At 41.2% G+C, this 21790-nt stretch overlaps 1 protein-coding gene across 1 annotated transcript in view; it reads right to left on the reverse strand.

Moving 5' to 3' along the window:
- Positions 1-21790, reverse strand: part of col11a2 (collagen, type XI, alpha 2) — a 51677-nt gene that overhangs the window by 17731 nt on the left and 12156 nt on the right. The window contains exons 2-20 of the mRNA XM_031871260.1: positions 20603-20764; positions 19109-19319; positions 18745-18907; positions 17686-17808; positions 15509-15619; positions 10562-10690; positions 8800-9009; positions 7436-7489; positions 6667-6708; positions 6268-6330; positions 6075-6149; positions 4800-4886; positions 4391-4447; positions 4053-4106; positions 3801-3854; positions 3623-3676; positions 3117-3170; positions 1631-1684; positions 1452-1496 (exon numbers count right to left, since the gene is read on the reverse strand). Coding sequence (XP_031727120.1) covers positions 1452-1496; positions 1631-1684; positions 3117-3170; positions 3623-3676; positions 3801-3854; positions 4053-4106; positions 4391-4447; positions 4800-4886; positions 6075-6149; positions 6268-6330; positions 6667-6708; positions 7436-7489; positions 8800-9009; positions 10562-10690; positions 15509-15619; positions 17686-17808; positions 18745-18907; positions 19109-19319; positions 20603-20764 — 1802 coding nt within the window. The remainder of the gene's footprint in view (positions 1-1451; positions 1497-1630; positions 1685-3116; positions 3171-3622; positions 3677-3800; positions 3855-4052; positions 4107-4390; positions 4448-4799; positions 4887-6074; positions 6150-6267; positions 6331-6666; positions 6709-7435; positions 7490-8799; positions 9010-10561; positions 10691-15508; positions 15620-17685; positions 17809-18744; positions 18908-19108; positions 19320-20602; positions 20765-21790) is intronic.

The raw sequence follows: 21790 nt of genomic DNA on the forward strand, positions 1-21790 counted from the left end.
CACACACACACACACACACACACACACACACACACACACACACACACGCCAAGATCAGTCAGTACTCACGGTTGTAAATGACAGATTTAAACAGCCTCATGAATGGATTGTAGAATAAATCATAATGTAGATGAATATTAATGGGAGGTCAAAGGTCAACAACAGCTACATCAGCCACATTAGCATCAGGACAAAGGGACAGATGAATATGGAGTAGCACACAGATTATTATTCGGCAATAATTGTTACTGTTTGTTGATAAACAACACACATATTTAACAAACTATATGTACTGGTTCCAATAGTGACTATTTAAAAAAGAAAATTTTAAACATTTTAATGATGCCACTTCCGAATTTAAATATAATCAATTTCTAACAGCTGTGCCATACAAATAAGTGCAAAGGGTTCAAATGTCTGGAGGAAAATCATTTTAAAATATATAATTGGCCTCAGCATAATAAGATAAATCTAAACCGTATACGTATATTTTTTAAAGTAAATGATTTAATTGAAACGTGTGTCTTTGATAACAAGACTCATTTTCAATTGATCATATTGTATAAGATCCTTCCAACAAAGACTTTTCAGATGGGGTTTAGATTATGATCAAAGGTGTTTTTTTATGGTAGAATATGATTTATTTTGGTTTTGTCCTCATGTGGAAGCGTGAATAAGAAAAGCTGGCTGGCTGAGTATTCTATGTCCTTGAGTGTGTGCCACAAACAGTGGTACTTGTTGACTTTAGAGCTGGGGGCCCTGTTGTCTTAAGTACTGGTCTACAGATGGCTAGAAATGTCTTTTTTTGATTGGAAGAGGAAAAGAAGTCCAGCGCAACAGCACCTTTAACTATGACCTCTGTAATACATATATCATTTAATTCACACATTTCGGACAATGTAAACAAAAACAGAACATTCTACAACTTTAAAAAGGTAGAATAGCTGTTGCATTAGATTGTACAGGTTCGCCCAATAAAATGACCACTGGGTGTCTGTAAATAAAGGATTATTCATGCAAAAAAAACGTATTTTATAACTTTGTTAAATTTTGAATGTTGACTCTGTTATGATTTGTTGTTTATTAATTATTGCTGATTCATAGTATTGATGTTATCAATGAATCTGAAAGGAGTTTACATCCAGACATCTATTTCGAGGCTATCCAACCTATTACATGTCAGACAGCACGTGGTCATTTATGAGTAGAAACCATCACACTGTACACATGTGGTCCTGACAGTAGTTGGCTGTATCTTCTCCATCACATGATTACAGCGAAGAACCCCGACTATGTCAGGTATTATTATAATGGTGAGAAATAACAAGTGTGAAGGTAACAGTAGGGCTTCAAATAGATACACAGGGTTGTATTTTGGGATGCTGTTTATAACAAAGACATAGACATGAGGGAGAGATTCAACATCAGATTGGAATCATGGAAACACTCACTGCTTCACCTGGGAGACCCCTGGGTCCTACTTCTCCATCGTCTCCCTAGAAACACACAGAGAAACAACATGCCAAGGATGGAAAGATGCTGATTATGAACCGTTATGGAGTGACACAATGACAAGATGTTTTGAGTAGTGCTTGGAATCATTTCAAATTCTTTTCTCATATCTTCGTACCCTCTCTCCGTCCTCCCCTTGAGATCCTAGGGGTCCCAACGGTCCTGAGTCACCCTGGGGAGTGAAAGAGTGAAGGAATCACTAAATGATTTAGCACTGCTTACAGATATTCATGTATTACAGTTCTTATGCATATTAAAGAACAATCTCTTTTTTGTTTACTACTACAACTGTTACTACTACTAGGCCTACTACTACTACTACTACTACTACTACCACTACTACCAGTAGGCGATTTGTTCATTTTTAGCAGGTGGGTGGAGAATATTATAGAAAATACTGTCAGGAAGGGCGGGACTCAGGGGCCCTCTGCTGCTACTCCGTCAAGAGCTACGTTACTATGGAGCCCACACTGTCACTAACTTCCCTGAATAAATATGATCACATTTTTTGAAAAACGATAAATCGATTTCAGAGAGAAGCAGACAGAAGTATGTCCATGATGTCAAAATGATTCAGCAGCAAAAACAGGTTAAAAAGATAAAGTTAGAAGCTAAAAGTGAACCATTACCTCAGCTGGAGATGGAGACAGAAGACAATGAAATGAAGGAACAACACTGTTCCTGTAAAGCCGGGTCGGTCTTTATTCACTGTTACAATCATTAAAAAGCTAAAGCAGCATGTGTAGATATTCAGTATACCTTCAGTAGCTAGCGTAGCATAGACATGCTAACACTTGTTATTGATGTGCTAATATTAGCTCCACAGGTTTTTAAGTAGTTTAGAGACGTATATCTCCTTCCAACCTCTCCGGTTAACGAGTATTACTATTACACAACGTTTAAACTATGACTAGCTCCAAATCCACTAAACCAGCCTGAACATGAAGAAAATCTCAAACGATTGCATGAGAGTCTGTGGAGCAGAGCCGGCTAGTTGTCGGACCCTGGTCGGAGCTGGTCTATAATACGCTATAATTGGCCAGTCTGCTTTTGACGGGTAGGACTCAGTGAACCGTCAATTACAAATCCGTCTGCTACTTCAGCAAAAATTACATTGAGACTAAAATGGTTGTACATATATACATAATCGATAAGAACTGACGCATAGTGGATTTCATGAATGAGAGGAGGCTCTGACTAAAATACAACACTAGACTGCCTTCATGAGAGAGGTTAAGGAGTGCATCAATTTCATTGCTCGGTTTCTTACAAAAGTTCTGATTGTCTGCAGCACCATAGACTTATCAGTACACAGCTCAGTTAGGCTACTGATATTTCAGAGCTGTGGTCTGGGCCATAGATTTAAACTGGCACAAACCTCAGTCAGATGGAGGATCAGTGAGTCAGACAGATTAGACTAACATATTCAACTAAACAACCCCTGTGCCTTTACTCTCTCTCTCTCTCTCTCTCTCTCTCTCTCTCTCTCTCTCTCTCAGTCGGGGGATGTAGAGGGTCGTCCCCCCTTTAAATCATCTACTGAGTACTTATAATAATAAAAAGTGTATGTGACATTTGGATAGTCATTTTTATTTTAGACTCACCCTGTGTCCTTTGTCCCCGGGTAAACCAGGAAGGCCATCAAATCCACGGTCACCCTGAGAGAGACAAACAGACATGGAAGGTATTATCACTGCATTGTAGTAGATGAAGGACTGCATCACATGTGGAGTTGACGCATTAATACAGAGTTTAATGCACATAGCTTTGTGTAGTTTTGGGACACCAGAGAAAGCCTAAGATGCTGAAGTGGACTTTTTTGTCCCAGCCAGACCAAGTAAAAGCTGGCATACCAGGTTGTACATTTATCATTTCACAATATAGGTACAGGTTTAATTTTACGGTCACATCACAGTTATTGTCTGTATAAATTGGCACTTAAAGGACACTAGTATTTCATTTTTCATATTGGGGGATCTGTTCCAGGACTTTCAAAATATCAGCCATGTTGGTAGCTACAAGGTGAGCTACGAACAAAGAGAGAAAATCACGAGTCAACAGAGTTCATGTTGACGATGTCCATGAAGGAATGGCACCAGAGAGAGGTTACCTTGGATCCAGACTCTCCTGGCATTCCCCTGCCACCATCAGCTCCAGCACGGCCCTGTTAGAGAGAAGAGGAATGTTTTTTAGAAGTGCTTCTGTACATGAGACACAGTTGTCCCACTTTGCCAAATAACCATGTTTTGTTTTTGGCAAGGACAACGCAAGACATTTTTCATACTCACTCTTCTTCCTGATTTGCCTAGAGGACCCATCGTACCCTGGGATCCCCTGGAGCCCTGGAAAATGAACGAATATCATATGTCTGTGATACATTTTTGTCATAGATCTGAGCTGAGTATACTTCCTACTATACATTATACTTTCAGTAATACCATAGACAATGCCCTACTGAAGGAAAGGCTAATTACATGATTTGACATGAATTAAGTGATTTGAATTTGGTGTGAGGTCAGAGTTTGATTCTGTGTTTTTACCTGAGGACCGGGGTCTCCACTCTCTCCCCTCAAACCATTACTACCTGGATTTCCCTGAAACATACACAAACATCATCATCATCATCATCATCATCATCATCATCATCATCACCAAAACATCATAATTGATATTCACCCCTTAAAAATTAAAGTTTTTGCAGTTAAGAGACTTAACAAAAAAGCTTATAAGAGACATATTATGAGATAACAACCCTGGAATAGGTAAAAAAAAAATTTGTGTTGTGTACAATCAGCTTGATTGTGAAATTGACGGTTAGCATAGACAACAACAAACTCTTGATATGAACAGGTAAGGGTCCAAATGACAGTAAACATACCAGGGGTCCGGGGCGCCCAGTGAATCCCATTGGTCCAGGAGGTCCTTTCAGAGCCATCTGCAGACAAAAATATCTCAGAATCAATGATCATGGAGGAACATGGCTGCTTGTAATGATGGTGATGTATGAAGAGAAGAAAAATCTCCCGTCACACTCATTATAAATCTCTCTGGATGAAAACATCAGCTAAATGTCTAAAATCTTAAAGTAAATTAAGTTTTAATGAAGTCAGAAATTTGCTGTAACTAGGTTTTCTCTACCGTGTTTGAGTTATGTGGTTTTGTTGTTGTTGTGTATTATAATTTGTTGTGTGTTCTAGTACTGGCTTCAGTAAAATTATTTTTATTTTACACAAATAGCAAAGAAAGGCTGATGTTCTGATCCTTGTGAAGTGAAAGTGATGACTGACCCTGGCCTGAGACAAGATGGCTGCTGCCTGGGCTTCCTGTGCAGAAACGGCAGGACCCTTATCTCCTCCACTCTGACCGAAACGGAACTGCAAAAAGAAGAAATGATTTGTTTTTGAGTGGATACTTTGCCTGATGAATGGTGGGGGGCAACTGTTGGAGAAATTGAAGAATCAATCAGCAAAAATCGCTGCAGAGCAATTACTTGGACTATATATAACAATAAAAAGGACAAACAAATCAAAGTGTGATGGCAAGTTCCAGTTCCTCATTGATCACCGCTACAGTTATTTGGATTCTGAGTGGCCAATACTCAAATATTAATATTAAAACGCATCAAGCCATAGAGTTCTGCAGGGATGACCTCATTTTGTTGGCCATGTCGGAAGTTAGCATCGCACGTGTTCCCTCGACAAAGAGCCAATGGGATTTATCTGTTGGATTTTGTATTATTGCACAAAATAAGATCTGTGGCGAACAAACGTTTATGAAAATTTCATGTTTTGTTCAGCAAGATAATCTTTGAGGATTTTTGAAGGGTAAATGCAATCACCAGAAGTAAAAAGCTATCGCAAGGCTTAAAAAAACTACACCGCGGTCACATGACTTCACGTCACCACCACAAAGTAAAAGGCGGACTAGTGTTCTAGTGATGACGTTTTGTAGTTTCATTTAGCCACTTGTTAGCAACCGCCTTTTTTAGACACGTAAAAGCTAACAATTTCAACAGTGACCACAGAACTTATTTCAGGCATCGAACCAAAAACCCATATAAAAAACCCATTGACTTCAAGAGGTTAATGGTAAAATGGTAAATGGAATGTACTGTATAGTTATTTTCTAGTCTTCTGACCACTCAAAGCTCTTTAACACTACATGTCATCATTCACCCATTCACACACTGCTGGCAGGGGCTACCATGCAAGGTGCCACCTGCCCATCAGGACTAACTAACATTCATACAACATTCACACACCGCAGGAACAGCTACAGGAGCAATTTGGGGTTAAGTGTTGTGCCCAAGGACACATCCACATGGACTAGTGGAGTCAGGGATCGAACCGCTGATCCTCTGATTGAAGGACGACCCTGACCACTGAACTGCAAGTGAAAAATGCTGACACACTGGTTTTAGGACCCATTCCTGCAGAACTCTATACTATAACAGGAAGCTATACTGAACATACAGAACTACAATGTAAAAAATGCCGCTGTTGGAGCAAACATCACTCAGACATCCATTTCTAAGAAAGCATCAAAAGTTGAGGGTGACTCACAGGCAGCATGACTGAGGTTCCAGGAGGTCCAGGGACTCCATCAGCTCCAGGCAGACCAGCCCTACCAGAAGTGCCCTGCGGGATGGAGAGGATGAAGTGAAATACGCTTCTATGTCTTAGAATCGTCTGTGCACAGATTCGGCACTGATGTTTCTACAGACCTGCAGTTCTTCAGATAAAGTGAAACACTCACCCTCTCGCCAGGGTCACCAACAGAGCCAGGAGGTCCAGAGGAGCCAGGGGGGCCAGTAGGACCCTGAAAGAAGTGGGAAAGGGTGCTTAAGTATTCTGATTGCAGACTTGTTGAGCTGGTCATTCTCTCTATCAGTGTCAGGTGCAGTTTGATTATGGTGTTGCATAGGAATATCCTAAAAGTAACATTCAAAAACGAATGTTAATTGCCACAACCTTTAAACAGAGAAGTGTATGGCTGAGGGGCTATCTAATACTGGCAACAAGCTAATTACACTACTATCTAAAATAATTCATAGCTGAGGAAATAAAGATTATTAAAGGAGTATTAATATAATATTTAGAAGTTAGTAAAATGTCTTTAGGATAGAAAACAAGGGAATAACCATAATTTACTTACAGCAGGTCCCTCAGGTCCTGGAGGTCCTTCAATCAGCATACCCTGCAGGAGTCAGAATAAAGTTAAAAATGTTACAAAAACCTGAAAAAAAACAAGGCGTGAACATTGCAAAAAATACAAGACATTGCTAAGAAATCTCTTGTATTCCGAGGAGTCTGATTAATGGAGATCAGACTCCTCTGACTTTGTCAGATACATGTTGTCTGTTTGTAATGCACCTTAACTCGTACAATGTTCTTAGCGGAAAAAAAACACATTTGCATCCTACTGGAAGAATCCGCCCCTTTTCAACAGCTGCATTTAAGGTCAAATAAGTAATTTTATTGCATTTACATTTTTGGGATTGAAATAGATGAATGGAAAAAAGCCTTACTACGAGGACAAGAAGCTTGTCATTTAGTCCTTGGATGGGCATGTTCTCTACCATTTTAACTACAAGTTGTCTAAGCTGAAAGGAGTTTAGCTCACTGACCTGTATAATGGCTCATTGGCAACCATTGAAACGAATATGGAACAGTGTAGGTAACCAGCTAGAGTTAAGTCCTGTGACTTTTGAACAGGATAGGCATGGTTCCTCTGCCAAAGTATAGTCTCCTAAAAGGTGATTGTAAATATGTGTTCAATCACACCCTCAAATTGATGTGACATCTATCTCGGATAAGAGGTATAAAAGCATGTGTGCGACTGAAAGGTCATGGGTCACAGAACAAGCCAGTTAAAAAAAACCATCTGCTCAGGTAAAGCTGCTGAAAGACAATTAGTAACTCACAGGCTCCAAGACAGCAGGGTCTCCTTTCTCTCCTTTCTGGCCTCTGACGGCAGCCTGAGGAAAACACACATGTAGCCAACAACACAGTGTAGTCAGTAGAGCGACTCACACACACCCAATGAAAACCAAAAAGACAAGCACACCCAGAGAATGCAGATGTGGCATTAAGACACCCACATTAGTTTGCTACATTATATCAAACACTATTATGCTAGAAAATAGAATGATGAAATAAAAACCTGATTTGCTTGTGATAAAGGCATAAGCTTTCGTCCAAATACCGATGAGTCAGTGATTCTCCAAACTGTTGGTCCATTACCTCTATATACAGAGAATCATGTGGGCTAAGCAGCGCTAAATGAAGCAATACACCACCATAAATCCATAAATAGCATTTAAGAAAAAGGATGCAGCCATCCAAATGCCTTTTATGCAGAGTATGTGATAGTTCAAATGATTGTTTATGCTTATTAGGATCCCTTACAGCTTCTACCGTGGTAACAGCTATTCCTCCTGGGTTCCTGAGCTTCTCACTATACACCGAATAAAATAAAACCCATTTCAACCTCTGATGTGTGGACTACGTCTTGGTCCTTAAAGTATTTGAAATGCATTCAATTACAGGTGTCTCTGTGACTGATTGAGCTTGCCTGGCATAAAATTGAATCTATGGATACATCTTACTAGCATGGTGGCCATTTTGAATTTACTTACATCACACTTTTGGTGGAAAACTGAAAGAGACGTTAACAACCAATATCATAAAATGAATTTATTGTCTGAAATAGAACATACTATTCATAACTACGTTTTTATTAGTGTATAATCACTTGAAACTAAGAATTTATTGTTGTGTTCTGCTAAGCTTACAATGAGCCCTTCATATCAACATAGGGAGCGGGTTCTCTTAATGGAGTCCATCGTGTTGCACCGCCATGTTTCTACGGTAGCACAGAACGGACAAACCAAACGTTACCCGAAGGACACCATAGTTCTCCTTCACACTTGGAAAGGGAGGGGCGAGTGGAGCGGTACTCAGTTGGTTTCAATCTGCAACTTCATCGCTAGCGGTCACTAAATCCTACACACTTCCCCTTTAAAGTGAAGGTAATTATGGAGACATTACATCCCAGGCTTTCAGGTAAAGCTTTCTACAGTACCATGTGAGTTCAAATTAGCCACCATGGCTAAGAAGGTCCCAAAGGAAGAAACAGAACGCATAAATAAATGATGTATCTACATAATGGCAAACTCAAACATGTCAATTGAGAGAAGATTGAATACAATTCGACAAAGACTAGGATTCAGAGTTGGTTGAAACTGATTTTGTTTATGTTTTTTGCCTCTGATGCAAAAAGACTTACGCCTCCCTCGTCTGTCACAGCGGACAGGGCGGGGCCCATGTTGGCATCGCCCTCTCCGGTCTCCAGTATTGGTTCATTGTAGTCCCTGTAGGAATAGTCGTATTCCTTAAGGCCCACGTCCCCAGTCACATACTCCTCAGTGAAGACCTCCTCGCCCACACCGCCTGCCTTGGTGGCATCTACCTCCTCTCCCAACAAAATTGTCTCCACCTGGGACTGGGTTGGGTTTATCAGAGCCGCAACAGGATAGATAGAGGGGCACGAGAGGGTGAACCGAGGAAAGGAAAAAAGGGAACGCAAGAGGAAGAAGGAAGGAAGAGGGAGAGGTATGTAAGATGGGGAAATGTTAGTAAAGGAAAGAGAAATATAGAATGATGGGGAGTGGAAGAGAGGGACATATATAGAAAGAAGTGAGTCTTACCTTTTGCAAATAAACAGTGACATAGGGACAGAAAACAAAAAGACATCTGGCAGACTGTGGTGTCAGTCCTTTTTTTGTTCAAGTCAATTACGGATTAGCAAGTTTATCCTGCGACTATAAATCTCCTGTTAATCATCTATTGTTGAGCTTTATGTGTTTCCACCAAAGCATATCCTCATCAGCTTCTGTGTGACGACCTGTAACCCAATGATTTCTCCAAATTTACCTGAATATATTATCTGACATTGTAAATTTGTGAAAATGCATTTTTTTATCTGAGCACACAGAACTGATATGAAGCACTTTGTGAAAATGAGCTGCTGCTGCTATGTGCTACGCTATGCAAAGGCCACACTATGTTATTTTCTATTTCACTTACCATGGGTGTTTGAAAAACAAATGTGAATCCAGTGGACAAATGCTGTACCGTCATCTCATATAAAAACAACAGAATATATCTGAAGCACTATCAAAACAAATAGTGAATAATGTGTACATTTCTCCCAAAAATATACCGTATATGACTGAAACATTTCTACAAGATTAGCAAAACATTCATAGCATCAAAATTGGAAAATAAAACAAAGTCATCAAAGTCAGCTATTACAGATAAAACGGTAATGATGTCAATATGGATTATTGCCAAAAAAAAGTGAACTGTGAGAAACAGATCAGAAATGTGAGAAGCTCATTCTCAAATTCTGATAGTTTAGGGCCGTAAAGTAAGCCACAACGATTACTGTATTCTTTAGTTCAGTTCGATTTTTCTCTCAAAACAGAATGCATTATATTCATCTCCCTTTGTTGCTTTGGTTAAAACTGCATATCAAATATTCCTATGCGGATCCCTTTTTCACAAGATTTTTGTTCTTATGTCAAGATCATCACCTGATCAACGAAGGATCTTCAGATGAGAACAGGAAGCTTGTTGTTAGAGGAAAAGGGGAGCCACGTAAAAATGTTTGATGATACGAGCAGATGAATGTGGTGCATTCTCTTTGAAAAAGCTCTTCTCTTATGTCTTGTCACGTGGCATCGGTGCCAACAAAACATTGATGTGTGGTTAGAAAAGTGTAGAGAGACACAGAGCTAGAACTACTTGGTTAAGTTAATAAAGACTGGGCTCACCACCACACAGGTGTTACACTGTCCTCTTCCTTTGGTGATGGAGGTGATGATTTATTCTCGTTTCTGTCAGTGTGCTAATTGGTGAATTTTGTTTTTTTTACGTTTTAATGTGCAAATTAAGCAAATATATCTTTAGATCTATATACATTCTATTACACAGTTTATATATCTACTCTTGATCTGTGTCACTGAGTGTATAATTCTCTTTTTTACCTGTGCAGGGATCTCTTCTTGTCCAATCACCTCACCCTCTGGCACCGTCTCCTCATAGTAATAATCAGTCTCTGTCGGGGTGTGGCCAGCCTCGGAATATTCAGTGTCTACATCCTGATTGGTCAAGTCGACAGGAATTGGGGAGCAGGGAGGAAGTAAGCAGATTTGAATGGAAGAGCGCGGTTAGTTCAAGGTCTGCTTGTAAGTGATGATGAGTTAAAAGTGAAAAAAAATTAAAAAATGGATCACTTCATAAAATTGCGGTCGCCAGAGGCCAAGAATATTGTTACTGGCAACTCACATCTTTAAAGTTGAAAAGATCCATTTTACAAAAGAAATTTCAGGTAGTTTCAGAATCTCAATAACTATAAATTTTGCCATATGCAAGATTTAGGGAGTCATTGAGACTACTTTGCTGAGATTTCTTTCTATTGTATTGTTAAACAATTTTTGCGTTTTAAACTCAAAATTCATGAAAGGGGGAAGTCTGCTCTTATTGGAAGTACTGAGAGCCTCTATCCATCCCTTCAGATGGAAACATCGTAACTCGATGCTTTGGGATGTCTAGTTTCACCCAAGACCAGAAACCAGAGAGACGACCCCAATCAACAGCCTCACAGAACATAATTAAGTTACTTCAATGAAACGCATTCTACGAATTTTCCAGAACCCACTAATGACCATGAACCTCTCAATGTCACTCTACCTTAAATCATGTCAGCTTTGTAGTAGAATACAGATTTAATGAAATGTAACTTCTAATGATAGCACACTTTAAGTTTGCTTTTAAGTTTCTGTGAGGCTGCTTTATTCATATTTGACACAAATATACGGCCAGAGACAGCGAGACAGGTGTCAGAGAGAAAACACAGGTACTTAAAAAAACAAAAAACAAAGAGAGAGAATGACAGAGTGACAGAATAGGCTGATTGTCTTCTTTGTGTATACAATTGGATAGTATTTGCGTTTTCTCAGGTTTAGTTTTTGTGCCATAGAAATCCATGCTCATTCATTGCACCGGTACGTTAATGGTTTCCCCCGAAAAGAAAGAGGCGGAGTGCTGGAGTGTAGTCGGGTTCTGAGATCCAGTTTGAGCTTGAAGGTAGGAATATGAAGTGAAGTAAAGAACAATGAAACTGTACAATTAGCCATGCTTCCATGTGCACCACTGTATCATATCATATGGAGAAGTTGGGGTGATCGTGAAGATCATATGATATACAGACAGAGGAGAAGGCACCCAGCTTGGTATGAACCAGCTTCCATCTGAAGACCAGATTGTCCACCATCAAGGATTTACCTCAAAATATGCACTGCCTGTAACCTACTGAAGACCCATAATAATGGTAAAAATTCAAAACATTAACATTTCCAATTTATTTTGTTGCAGCCCCTGGATGGTGGAAAGAACTGGCCTGACCAGATGGGACACTCTGACCCAAATATGGGCATTCATTTTGTACCTGTTGATAACCGTTGGTAATTTTCTTCGCTGTGACTGCAGTTCCACTCAGCACAGCCTTGCCAAAGGGTGGGAATGGTTTGTGCAGGGATTTGACATTAATGTCCACCGGCAACTTGGATTTGGTGGGTCTGGGTGGAGTGGGCCAGACAGGGGCAGATGTTGGAGCTACTTTCTTCAGGATGGAAAGCTTTTCGATCACATTCTTCACAACTTTGGTCACCGTTGATTTAACCAGAGGGACTTTGGTGACCACAGTTTTAACTTTGGTGACCTCTTTGACTTCTGTCTTTACTTGAGTTTTTGCTGCAGGAGCTTTGGTGGCCACAGCCTTTGCCATTTTTGTAGGTTCAGCTTTTGATTCTTTTGTGGGTTTAGGGGCCTTAGTAGCTTCTACTTTGGCAGCTGATTTAGCTGCAGCGACCACAGTCTTTTCTACCTTTTCTACTTTTACAACGCTCTCAGTCTTTGCTTTTGTAGTGGTTTCAATTTTTGCCTGATTTGCAGCACCCTTACTAACGGCTTTCTTTTCTACCACAGTAATAACTTTGCCATTAGCCTGCCCGTTGACTTTATTCTCAGCTTTGTCATTAACTTTGACTTTAATCTCTTTAACCTCAATGGTAGTTTTGCCATTTACATTGGCCTTCTTCTCTGCTGTAGCTTTGCCATTGCCGTTTCCATTAGTCTTAGTCACAACAGTGGCTTTTCCATTTCCATTGGTTTTCTTTTCTGCTGAGGATTTTCCATTTCCATTACCATTGACTTTCTTCTCGGCTACAACCTTGCCCTTGCCATTTCCATTCACCTTGGCCTGAGCTGTAGGCTTGCCATTGCCATTTGTTTTTGTTACAGCTGCTTTTCCATAGCCATTGCTGTTGGCTTTAGCGGCACCATTTGCTTTCTTCTCCGCAGCTGGTTTACCATTACCGTTCTTAGCTGGGGCAGCTGTGGGCTTAGATTTAGCTGCTGCTGTTGGTTTGATCTTAGACAGGAGGATCTCTACTGCAGTGGGCTTTGCTTTGGACGGCTTGGCTGTGGAAGACTTGGGAGCTTTATTGGGCATAGGAGTCTTAACTACAAGTTTGTTTGAGCCAGTCTTGGCCGGCTTAGCTGGAGAGGGTTTTGGTTTGACAGGGGTGGATTTGGTGGGGGCTTTTCCATTGAGCGCCTTCTTCTAATATCCGCGATTAATGTTTGGTGGAGATGGTGTTTAGTATGTAAAAGTGCATATTGACAAAGAGAGAGTGGAGGAAGACAAAAATACATGGAAGGGTTGGGAGGGGGGTGAAAAGCACAAACAAGGGATGGACAGAAGGAGAGAGAAAGACAAGAGAGGATGTTTTGAGAAACAATGACATAAAGATGGCCAAGGCTTGGATGATTTACTGAGACTGTACAGGCATTACTGGATACAGCAGAGGACTAATACAAGTTTTAAAATGGTAAGCAAAAATACAACTGAAAAAACACCAGTACTAAAACAAATTCCAAATTCATTCCAAGTCCATATTTTGACAAATTTTGACAAGATTTTTTGCTGATCTCTCCAGTAATGCCATTCCCAATATTAAATGACAAAGCAGCATCGTTGCGCTAAAATGAACTGGAGCCTGGAGTTTGGCAGAGGCACTGAGGGTGTGATTGGTCAGGTGAAGCTGATGCTGAACACACACAAACACACACACACACATATACACACACACAGTTTATAATGCACTGAGCAGTCCAACTACAGAGAAGGTTGCTGCTGTTTAGTCAAAAAAAAGGAGCACGGATGCCAGGCGAGCATGCACGTTAGTCACATAAAAACACAAAATGAAAACAACAGTACACAATTAATTCTTACTTCTCATGCTGCTATAATAAAATTACATGCAAATTACCACTGTGAAGAAACAAACAAAAATGTCATCCAGGTAATATAGTGTGAAGGAAAAACAGGCCAGCACTGTGAATATGAACTCCACAAATATGCAAAACAGAACACAACTGAAAGGAGACAGGCTGGCATACATGTGTATGTCATGTATGCCACACAAAGGCCAGATGTACAACCATGAATACATATACCAAGACAAAAACATGTGCATAGATATCCCCATGTTGACTGGAAAATTGGCATGGAAACTGATGACCCAGAAGTACAAGCATGCTGTGACATCCTCGAAGACAATGAAGAAATCATGCAACACAGATTCATGCCCTGGTCAAATAGTATTGCAAATTATTCTTATTTTTTGTGATCAGCTGTGAAACAAATGGGTGGAGTTTATCATAAAAGATAATAGCCGTGTTTCCATTCAATCGCTAAGCAAATTTTAAACAAACGTTTGAAATGCCGCCAAATAGAAATGTGAATTAGGCGCGTTTCCATCCACTGGTTTGGAGCGAATAAACTTGTCTATGTTTAGTTTGGTCAGAAGTTGGTGCGACACTTCAAAATGTGCATAAAAATATGTGAATGGAGACACGACTAATGAGTGCCAGAAAATTTAAACAATCACAGGAAAGCATTTGAAAGTAAATTTAATTGTGCTGATGTGTGATTAGGAACAAATAAAACAAATTTACAAAGTCTATTTGACCAAAATCAGCTTAAGAAAAGGCTACTCTGGCACATTCTCATACGTTACTTATGCTAAATTGTATTTGCATATGCTCAGTTTGTCATTATAGACAAAACACCAAATCATCATATTGTCCATTGGTTTGAAATGGTAATGTCAGCAGATCCACAAATTAAAATCAGACATGAGATAAAGTAACCTTTCTTAACAGAACAAAACAAAAAACAAGTCATATGACTGACAAATGTAACCATGTTAGGTTTCTTGCTTTCCCCTTATTTTCAGAGTTGGTTTGCTTTGTGATTAAACTTTCATCTTTCTCCTTGTGGAGATTATTATGTGCTGAGGAACCTTTGTTACACCCCGTCTCTAAACACGAGCGTGCGCTCCTTAAACAGGACATATGAAGAAGAAGAATGGAGAAGTGAGCCGAGAGGAGTGTGAGAAAAAGGTCTGCACGTGTGCGTAACAACACAGCTGCACCTACACCAACCCCAGTGCCCCCACTTGGCCACATCTGAACACACATACATATATGACAACATGTTAAATGATACGAGGACAAAAAATCATAAGGAGCAAAGGTAATCCTGTGTGACAGAGATGGTGGAAACGAGGTGTGAGAGCTCAATGTGGATTTAAGAAAAGGTGAAATGTGAATAAAACAAAGGAGGTATGGAGTGATGAGGGATGAGAGAGACATGTGGAATGCTACAAGTGAAAATGAAGATTTTCAAACAAATGTTGCAGGGAATTTGTGATGCAAATTTAGTTGACACTCAAATACTCAGCAAACTAAACCTATATTATGATTCATGCCTCCATGATCGCTGTGGTACATCTCTCTCTCTCATGCTCCTTCCCTTCCACAAAACCCGCTCGTGTCTTCCCTCTCTCGTGCTCCCTCTTTACCTGTTGACTGGGGGCCCCAGGTTGGGGAGAGGGGGACGCAGAGGAGGAGGGAACGCCTGTTGTTTCCTCATAATAATAGGGGTATTCATGGTCATCCTGCTCCTCATCAAAGTACTGAGAGAGATGGGGAAGGATTGAAAGATGGGAAGGATGGATGGGTTGGCAGAGGGGACATGAAAGCAAGGAGAGGAATGCACGAAGAGGCCGAGAGAGGATGTCCAAAGGGGAGGCGAGTAAGATGTGCAGAGGGGTAAATAAAGGTAAAGAGGAAAAAGGGTGAATGTGGGGTGAAGCAGCAAAAAATAAAAACACGGTGACAGACAGCGAGAGACATAATGAAAGGAGATAATAATAAAATGCTATGCTTTGATATTTTTTCCATTCATCAGAAGGAGTCTGTGCTGCTGGTTCAAAGATGTTGGTATTAAAAATACACAGACGACCTTGATGAGTGAAAAAAAACAGCAAAAATAAAAAACAGAGCAATGGATGAAGCCAATGAATAAAACCACAATGATTTATATTCATTCAGAAAGCAGTCATTTCAACAGCATCACATGACAGGGTTTGGGACGCAAGGTGTTGGAGCTCTGTGCAGTGACGGATACAATTACTGTATTGACTGATCCGGCATGCAGCCTTGTGAATCAAAGATCATGTACTTTGGATGGTTGAATGCGGATGGAAATGGCTGGTGTCAGGGAACTGTCAGCTCCCAAATATCAGTATGTATTTGAGAGCAGAAGGGAGGCAAAGCTTCTAATGTATGTAATGTGCACGACCAGTCTCAGTAAGCAAAGAGGCTCCACCTTAAGCCATCTTCATGACAAATGCTTGCATGTCTCAATTTAACCAGAAAACCAATCAGAATTTAGCTTCATTAGCATGTTTCATGTTACTGAACAAGTTCTCTTTCTTTCAATCCATGGGGGAGAAAAAACGGGGAAAGACAGGTTGGCTTGTATCATCCTCTTTCCCCTTCCTCTCTGTGTTCCACTGCAGAAGAGCAGGAAACAAAGTGACAACTAAATACTGCTGAAACAGTTCATGCTTTCAATGTGAAATGATGGAAGTGTGCCCACTTTTGGAGGTGTAGTGAAGGAAAGGTATGACAGAACAATGTCTGTGCTGTCCCTTTGGTTACCTCTGGGACACACAGACCGAGGAGGTGAGGAGGAAAGTGGATGGATACAAACTGTTGCTGATGACGGGGATGCGTGAGGAAGACAGAAAGGGTGAGCAGCACTTTGATGACATTATCAGATGACCCAAACTGAACCTGAGGACTTCTCTTTCTTTTTCAGGAGGACCGGTGCGTCTAGTGTGGCCTTTGTTTTTTTAACTGTAAGACCACATTTTCATGTAGTGAAGCTTTCCTAAAACAAATCATATTTTCACAATCAGATTTTCTTTTTTTGTCCTTGGATAGATAAGATAAAACTGTATTTATCCTGAGGGATGTGTGCTGATGCATCAGTGATTAAATTAGTTGATTTCATAACTCCCTTATGAGAGGAAACCGGGTACATCGGGAGGAACTAAAAGCAAACACGGGAAGAACACGCAAACTCTGGGCAGCAGGAATTTACAGGTCCCTTTTTCCTACACAGTGACGCTGCTAACCACAGGGCCAGTTCACAGGATGAGAGAGGATTCTTCATTTAGCTTCCTAACTGAATGAACTGACTCAGAAGTATCTATTAAGTTACAGTCATGATAAAAGCTGGATGAACTCTCTCAATTCTATCCATGTAAAAGGTGCTTCAGTCCATTTCTAAAGCCCTTCACTGCAGGATACACACGACCATCATTTAGAAAAGTGTCACGGAAAAAGGAAAACAAAGTCCACAGATTCTGTTTGGGCCTGCTTAATCAGAGCTACAGATGAGCCTGCAATTTTATGATTGAGCTGTGTTAGCATAGTGCTGACCGTCTGAGGTTATCGCTCTGTAATAGATGCTATTCAGTAGTCTGAGAGCTATGGGATTTGTGTGAACTCATGACGCAGTAACCTTAAACGTGTGAGAGTGAAATGTAAAGGCTAGTTACTGCACCCTGTCGGGAGGTTGTCAAGATCATTTTTTCACTAAATGGTTTGACACAAGTTTGATATGTGGTGGAGGACCAAATGTTGACTTGTATGTCTGTGGGTGAACTTTCGTTGTGGTTGGGTTACTCACGTATGTGTTGGGGTCCTGAGCCTGGGTCTTGGGCAGTGGGGAGTCACAGTCAGGGCTGTAGTGTTCACAGAAGTCGTAGGCAGCCTGGGAGTTGGAGGCGATCAGCAGTTGCTGGATGTCTCCCTATGGAAAATAAAAAAAACAGATGAACAAAAACCTGTACAGCTATATCATCTGTTACTGGACTCAGTGGAAACGTATTAAAGTCCAGATGAAATGAAAAATGCCTTTTTAACCCTTTTAGATCACGGTCCCGGACTTATTGAACAGCATATGCTACAATTTTACGAAACAAAATCTATTTTCGAAAAAAACTCACTCATGTTTTATTCCTGTAAAACAAAATATGACGGGTGCTTACGTGAGCTTGTACCAACTAATTTCAACCACTAATTTCATGACACCCATCCATCAATCAATCTGCACATTTTAGCGATAAGGGAGGTTTGTGTGTGGAGCCAGACCTCTGTTGCTGCTTTTTAGCGGTCCAATCACATACAAAGGATTTGATTTAAATCCATCTTGTAACTGTATGCTGCTCAAATACTCCTTTTCACTGGGGAATACGTCAGAGTACAGAAGCTAAAGATGCTCTAACTTCTGAGGCGCTCTCCTCTCCACCTTACGCCAGAGCTCTGACTACAGGTCGAAGGCGGCAGCGGAGCTGGATCTGGGTCTGTCCACGGTGGACTGGTCTCTGCCGGAGGCCCCGCTCGAGTCTGAGCTAAAGGAGTTTCTGCTGACCCTGCATGATTTCATCTGATTTTGCCTGAATCTGACTCGCTGGCACTATGACAGGCATTAGCTATATAGAAATAGACCATCTTCTCGCTGATTTTCTTGTTTACTTATGAAGGTCATATGAAGGTCATATAGAGACTGTTTCATAACCAGTTAAAAGTCCCTCACAGTAACTTTAATCATTTATGTGTTTTTAGCCTTAATTAATGCTTACCTTAATGACTAGAACTTGCTACGGTGTACTCACAGTCACCAGAGATCAGCCACCCAACCAACAGCCACATATCCCTCATACATTATGCTTAAACAGGTCCTCACCTGGAAAACCTCCTCATCAAGCAGACGGGCTCCAAACACCGTGATGCCATTGGTGTCGACCTCTGCGTTGTTGCCGCGGGGCAGGGCGCGGGTCATCTTCTTCTTGCAGTCCAGCAGCAGAGTCACATTTTTCTTTGAAACAGAGATAGCGATGCGATGCCACCTAGAGACAGGGAGGAGGAACCGAAGGCGAATAAATGTGTACTGTGACGACAGGCCTGATTTATAGGGCATCAAACCAACCCTCGAATCACACATGCGTTCCAACCAACACTCACACATACTACTCCCAACCACTCACACCCACATGACCCCAAATGTGTCGTCTCAACCAGTCACAAACTGGTTGTTGCTGGTTACTGACTTGCCATCAGCCAGGTTGACGCCTCTGAACAGTGGGTAGTCCTCAGGGGCCGGCTTGCCGTTCTGGTCCTCGTACAGGAAAACAGGGGAGCGTCCCATTTCAATGCCCAGCTGCTGGATGCCCTGCTCGCTGTAGATGGAGAGGAGGAAGGCCTGGAGACCAGCTTGGGCCTTAACCAGAGCCATGATGGAGAAGTTCTCCGGGAATCGACCTGTTGATGAGCGACGGGAGGGATGGGAGGAGAGAGAGACAATGAAAAAGGGTTAGATCACAAAATGGGTCATTACAAGACTGGCCTTTGGGTATTTTAGGACAAGAAACAAAAATGAGGAGAAGGAGGCAGTAACTGACAAAAGAGCCAAAGAACAGCTGGACTGTAATTTGACTGAGGAAAAAGAAGGGAAGCAGGAGAGGGAGGTGAAAAGGGAGGAAAGAGAAGGCAAACAAAATGGGTTTCAAGCAGGACAGAGGAACACGTTGTGGCTAAGGAAGAAAGACAAGAATAGAGAAGCAGGATGAGAGATGGGTAAGAAAGTGCAAAAACAAACTTAAAGCTCAACGTGATTAAAGCAAGAGGCCCTGACGCAGGATCAAGTGATTCCAGAATGTCAGAGTTAGTCCCGTGTGGAGCTGGCAGAGAGGACAAGGACACGTAATAACAGGTGGGCAGCAGGAGAAGGAAGGCAGCTAAACCTCAGACAATGAGGTGAAAATCAGCTTTGACTTTTGAGGATTTCTTCACAACCACATAAGTGGCACTTTGTCTTTTTCGCTCCTTACTCCAGGGTGTCAGACAGTATTCTTACGTTAATTTGTTATGGCTCTCCCACACAGTTCCACTGCAACACATAATTATATTTTATATCCATGAGCACTCTAGCATGGGGCACCACAGCCTCACTAAACTCCAGAGAGCTCCGTTAAAATACATCCAAACATAAAGAGCAACCTGTCATTATGAATGGAGCTTTCTTCACTCTGGAATTCACCGTAAACATGTTAAATATTAAGCCCATCCTACAGTGTGCGGTGGTACTGGTGTAACGTACGACGCAGGGACATTAATACGTCTGGAAATACATACATGCCCAACAAATGTTCTTATTTATATTAAGTAACTTTTGTGTTACGAATCAGGTTCTTGAACAAAATAAAACAGCGTCTATATTTAAAAACTGACACTGCCATGTAAGCATCAACATATGAAGAGAAAATAAAGGGCCCATCTAGTGAATCAGTTGCTTTACTGTAAAATAATTCTGTAAACTAAATGTAATATTACAGAGGTTAGATTTAACATGAAAAGGATTGTAGTGTATAATGTCCTCTGTGGTTCTGCTTGGAGCTTCTTAAAGTTCTCAAGCATGATGAACATGCAATCACAAATGGATAGACGCCGTTAAGACACCAGGATTGTGATGTATTTTTATAGTGATCGAGTGGCAGTCTCTCCAAACAGTCAAACGGCCTCCGCCCCGTCCGGTCGAAGCCTACCTGAGAAGAGCTGCTTGGTGGGGGCAGAGATCTGGGCCTTCTTGGTGATGCGGTAAGCGTGGTCGGGGCTGCCGGAGCGACGGGATGCGCAGAAGCCGGGGACTTTCTTCACGCCCTCGGGGAGAGAGGGGACCTGCAGAGCCCGCAACACATCCACGGGGTCTGAGGAAGAGAAGAAAATCGACATTACATTTTTGGATTTAGAGGTATACATCTGTTCTACATTGATGATGAGCTAAACACATATGACCAGTGTAGTTTTACATAAACCCTGAAACAGATTAAAACACAAATGATCAATTACATTACAGAGGGCTTAAAGGGGATGTATCATGAAGTGCTTGTGCACAGACATTTGGGTAACGACATGTGATTCAACAAGCTGTTCAGAGGTGGCTCCCCTTCCCCATGTCACATGCAGGATCATTAGAATACACCGGCCACGACTTAAGAACTACATTTGCTAAGGTGCCTCATATTTTTCTCACAAGCCAATCAGAGCAGACTGGGATTTTTCGGGAGGGTGTCTCAAAGAGACAGGGGCTGGAAAGGAGCGTTTCAGTGTTATTTGAACATTGACGCATGTCAACATGTTCTAGTAGAAACCAAAAAAGGTATTTTCTCAAATAGAGTTTCAGAAGGCCCATCATCCTTCAAGCTGTATAGAAATCACTGTAAAGTTCAAAAAATTTTTTGTTTTAAAGTTAACTCCTCTACAATGTTGCTGAATCAAAACTAGAGGACCGTTGTATCTGTCACTGCAGCCATTCTTAGCTGACCTAACTTGGCCCAGAGAATCAAAATAAGTGAACCTTGCAAGCGATCTTAGATGTTCTTCTACTAAATGCCTCACAGGAGCAGGTACAGGCGATGTCCACAATGGCTCCCACTGTACATTCAGGCATAATGTAAGAAAGGAAGCACTGTGCAGGAGCAAATGGGCCAGAGTCCAGGACACATATGTGAACCACTGCAGGGCAGGTACAGTAGAGCTCAGTTTCAATGGGAGCGGAGACAGTTCCCTCTATTCTGCTCATTTATCAGGAAACAAGTGGCCGTTGATCTGATAGTGCTGAGTCAAATGAATGTTTGAGGATAGACAAGCATTTCACAGCTTCACATGACAGACACACACACACAAACACACACACACACACACACACACACACACACACACACACACACACA

The sequence above is a fragment of the Anarrhichthys ocellatus genome, unplaced genomic scaffold, assembly GCF_004355925.1.
Source record: "Anarrhichthys ocellatus isolate YVR2014 unplaced genomic scaffold, GSC_Weel_1.0 scaffold57, whole genome shotgun sequence".
NCBI lineage: Eukaryota > Metazoa > Chordata > Actinopteri > Perciformes > Anarhichadidae > Anarrhichthys > Anarrhichthys ocellatus.